Raw genomic sequence first — 4,283 nt, 5'->3', positions numbered from 1 at the left:
CTATGAGACTTTCTGACTCAAGGCTCGGAGCTGGTAATCGTATTTGTCTCCTGGTTCAGCGATTAGTGCTCTCCCTCGCGCACCTTCGCCGGGCCGGCCCAGTGTCCCTTTTGCAGGCACCGGGGCTGCCACACAATCGGCTGTTCTTTTCCCCACGCCTATAGAAAAGAATAAGAAGACTGAAGCGTGTTCACGCCATCCTCAAGCTTCTTCTCTTCTTCATGGGAAAGGAAGGCACCGGCGGCCTTTTTTTTTCTCACATGGGGAGGGGGGAGGCAAACCCTCTTGGGGGGGCGGATGGGGGGGGCAGGATGGTAAAATCGCTCCGCAGGCCTGCACCTGCCATGCAAATCTGATGGGAACAATCAGCTCCCAATGAGGGGCTCGTCCACCCGGGATGGGGTGGGGGGGTGGGGAGTGGTGCTGGAGCGGGGCTCGGAGGGGAGGACCCCTCCCTGCCTCGATTCCAAACAGACCCCAAACTTGTCAGTGTGGCTTGGGAGTCGGGGGCAGAGGGGGCTACTCCTCATCCCGCGCCTCCCTGGGGCAAGCATGGGGAAGGGGGCTCGGGCAGGACCTGGCTGGGGAAGGGGGGGTGACACACTGCAGCAGCCTCTGATTCTTCCCGCACGGAGCATCCTGCTACCCTGCTGGGTGGGGACACATTCTGAGCCCCCAGTTTAAAGGCAGAACCGTACCAGTCGTGGGATTTGTGGGTGCTACCACAAACCTGGGCACCCCAAAACCACCGCTGAAGCCTCACCGTATCAACACCCTGGTCCCCCAAACCCTCAGAAGACCCATGGTGGCGAGGCCTTGGGGGCCAGCCGGCATGATGGAGGCAGAGGAGGGAGGGGTCAGGCCATCCTACCCTGCAGCTTTGTCCCCCCTTGCCCCGGGGCGGTGGCGGGGGGCAGGGAGGAGGGACCCCCCTTTCACCTGGAGCAGGCAAGCCATTAATGCTGGCTCACAACTTGTGAGGTCGAAGTGTGGATGGGCTGTATCCAAAGGTCTCTCAGCAACACAGACCCTAAACTTTTAGGGCTATCGGGTCGCCTCAGAGTTCAATCTTCTTACAGCAAACAAAGCCTCTCTGAAGGCCCCCCCTCCCGCACACCAGCTCAGCGGCCTTTCTTCCTGGGCTGTGTGATAAGCTTAAATCATTGTGCTCCCCCCTTTCTTGATCGTCGCCTACTTCGGGCTTTTGTTCCCGCAAAGTAGGATTGAGCCTGGCAAAGGGGCTGAAGTTGAACAGTTTGACCCTGGGAGGACAGTTCAGGCGGTGGGCAGCGCTCCCTCGCCACCCCCCAGAGCCGCCTCTCCCTGCGGCTCTCGGCGGAGCGGCCCAGCCCCTCTCTTCACCCCGGACACTGGCCGCAGACCACACAAGCGCCTCTGGGACCCGCCGTGCCGGGCGGGTGCTGAGGCGTCGGTACCCGACTCGTCCTCGGTCCCCTTGCCCTGGGGGAAACCTCTGCGAGGGGAGGAGGGGGGACTGGTGGCAGGGTATGAGCTGAACCCCGAAAAGCCACCCTGTTGGGTTACACACCCTTCTGGAGAAGGCTGGGCTTGTGCCCTCCTGCTGCCTCTCCCCACTGTTACACCGCCTCACCCCTCCATCGCCCTCGATGAGAGGACAGGAACCTCCATGGGGGCAGGAGGGACAGTCTGGACCTGTCACAGGTGACCCTGCTCTGCATTTTGAGGTCCCTTCGCATCACTCTCCTGGGATGCCAAGGGGAACCTACGGGTTTCCCATTTTTCAAATGGGAGAAGCATCAAAACCTCTTGGTAGGAGTCAAGAGATTTCCTAACGGGATCAGTGGAGTCACCATGAATGGGCTGTCATGGATCTTGGAGGCCACAACTGGACACAACGGCTGTTGGGCTGGCAACAGCAGCACAGGAGGACACGGAACAGGACCACAAGCCAGCTCAAGTACCACAAATGCCACTGGAGGCAGCTGCCCGGCTGCGTCTGTGCTCCCAAGGAGCGGAGCAGGCAGCAAGGCGAAGGGGCCCAAACACCACTGGCACAGCCGCGGTGTGCCCCACGAGCTGTCCACTGGAGGTTTTCACCCTTTTGATCTATCCCAGGCTTTTTTCCCCCGTTGGTTGCAAATAAAACTGTTCCAAAGCCCATTTCCCTCCCTACCCCCAGCATGAATCGACTCAGTGACAATGTTTCCAGGCAGGGAGGACGTCCAACGCCAGGCCGACAACACGGCGCTACGGGGCCTGGCGCTGGACGTCCTCCCGCGCCCTCCCTTCCTCCCCGGCCAGGCAGAGCGAGCCTGCTGACCCCGGGGGCATGTCGCCAGGCCCAGCTATTCACTGGGGCTCTCTGCCCCAGAGGGTGGTCTGGAAGGGAAGTGGGGAGGGGGGACTGACAAGCTGGGGGAGACGTGCGTGTGTCAAGGCTTCTTTGAGGCTGTGCTGCCTCCAGGAGCTGCGTGTGACAGCACCGAGCCAGGCTGCAACCTGTCTGTGGGGCCAGCAGTGTTCCTCAGGGCCCAAACCTGTGTGTCAGAGGCACAGAGGGCTTCTCCCTATGTGGGGGGCTTCTCCCTGCACAGGGGGCTTCCTCCACTCTCCGCAAAACCTCCGGAAAACAGACAGAAAAAGGCAAAGGCCTTGGGGGGCAGAGGTGTCTGGGGATGGGGGTGGGAACACGGGTGGGGGGGAAGACACAAGGCTGCCTCCAGGCAAGCCGGGTATGGCAAAAGCTGCCATTCCCCTCCGGAGCTGGGTGTTAAGTGGGGGGTGAGGGTGGGTGTGTGTTCTCTGGTGCAGGTGCGGGGATTGCCCCCTGTCCCGGGGATCCCCTCAGCACCCTCCTCGGCCTCCCCCCACAAGCCTGTTCCCAGCTGAACGCTGGGAATCTGTGTGTGTCCCCCCCCCCCCGGGGATGGGGCAGCGCAGGGGATGCCCCCCCGGTCCCTGGATATGGACGGAGGCGGGGGGGTGGGGTGAGGTGTGTGGGGCGCGCGTAGTGTCTGGGGGTGTCTGTGAGGGGGTGCGTGGGTGGGGGGTGGCGATGTGCGGGGGGGGGGTGCGCGCGGGGCTGCGGCGGCCGCCGGCGGCCGTTGGCGAAGGGCTGAGCGGGCACGGGCTGCGGCGCGCGTGGCGCCCCGATTGGCCAGCTGCGCCCAGCGACCCCCCTCCCCCCACTCATTAATAAATTAGCGGCACGCTCCAGCCGAGCGCGAGGCGCCAATGGCGGCGGCCCCGGGGGGGCGGCCGAGCCCTGAAAAGAAAAGCGGGAGGCGCGGGAGGGGCGGCGGGGGCCCCGGGGGTAGGTTTGATTGTTCCCCGCGGGGTATATAAGGGGTGTTAAGGAGGGTCGTGTGCCAGACACGCAGCCGCCGGGCCCCGGGCAGCTCCGCCGCCGCCGCCCCGGGGCGCGTGCCAGCGCCGCGCCCCCGCCCCCCCCCCGCGCTCGCCCCCGTCCCTCCCCTCCTCCCTCCCCCCCCCCCTTTCCTTTTCTCCAAACCCCCCTTCGCCCGCCCCGTCGAACCGTCGGACCGTTAAGCCGCCCGCGGTCCCTCCCGGTGCCGCCCCGCAGGATGCTGGTGAAGGCGGAGGGCCTGGCGCCGCCGGCCGAGGACGAGCTGCTGCTGCTGGGCTTGGTCTCGCCCGCCCCTTCGCCCTCGCTGCCGTCCAGCGCCGAGGAGGAGGAGGAAGAGGAGGAGGAAGAGGAGGAGGAGGAGGAGCTGCGCGCCGCCTCGCCGCAACGACCCGTCGAGGCGCCGGGCGCCCGGGGCTTGAGGCGTCCGGAGGGGAAGCGGAGGCCGGGACGGAGCCGCGGAGCCCCGCGGGCGGCTCGGACGGCGGAGACGGCGCAGAGAATCAAGCGGAGCCGGCGGCTGAAGGCCAACAACCGGGAGCGCAACCGCATGCACAACCTGAACGCGGCGCTGGACGCCCTCCGCGACGTGCTGCCCACCTTCCCCGAGGACGCCAAGCTCACCAAGATCGAGACGCTCCGCTTCGCCCACAACTACATCTGGGCTCTCACCGAGACCCTGCGCCTGGCCGGGGCGGCGCGGCTCGGCCCCGAGGCGGCCGTGGGGGCGGCTGCCGGGGGGAGCGCGGCCGCCGAGGGCAGCCCCTCGCCCGCCTCCTCCTGGAGCGGCGGCTCCGCCAGCCCCGCGCCCTCCGCCTCCCCCTACGCCTGCACTTTATCCCCCGCCAGCCCCGCCGGCTCCGCCTCGGACGCCGAGCACTGGCCGGCCCCGCCGGGCCGGTTCGTCCCGCCGCCGTTACCCCGCCGCTGCCTCTAA

General features: G+C 66.3%; 1 protein-coding gene across 1 annotated transcript; it reads left to right on the top strand.

The window, feature by feature from the left end:
- Positions 1-3,566: 3,566 nt before the first annotated feature.
- Positions 3,567-4,283, top strand: NEUROG2 (neurogenin 2; the record flags this gene model as incomplete). Its single annotated transcript, XM_084262802.1, has 1 exon — positions 3,567-4,283. The coding sequence occupies one exon, from the start codon at positions 3,567-3,569 to the stop codon at positions 4,281-4,283; it is 717 nt and encodes a 238-aa protein (XP_084118928.1).

This window comes from Gallinula chloropus (assembly GCF_964237585.1).
Source record: "Gallinula chloropus genome assembly, chromosome: 4".
NCBI classification, from domain to species: Eukaryota; Metazoa; Chordata; class Aves; order Gruiformes; family Rallidae; genus Gallinula; species Gallinula chloropus.
Note: the sequence above shows the minus strand (reverse complement) of the source record. Positions and strands in the feature narration are given on the sequence as shown.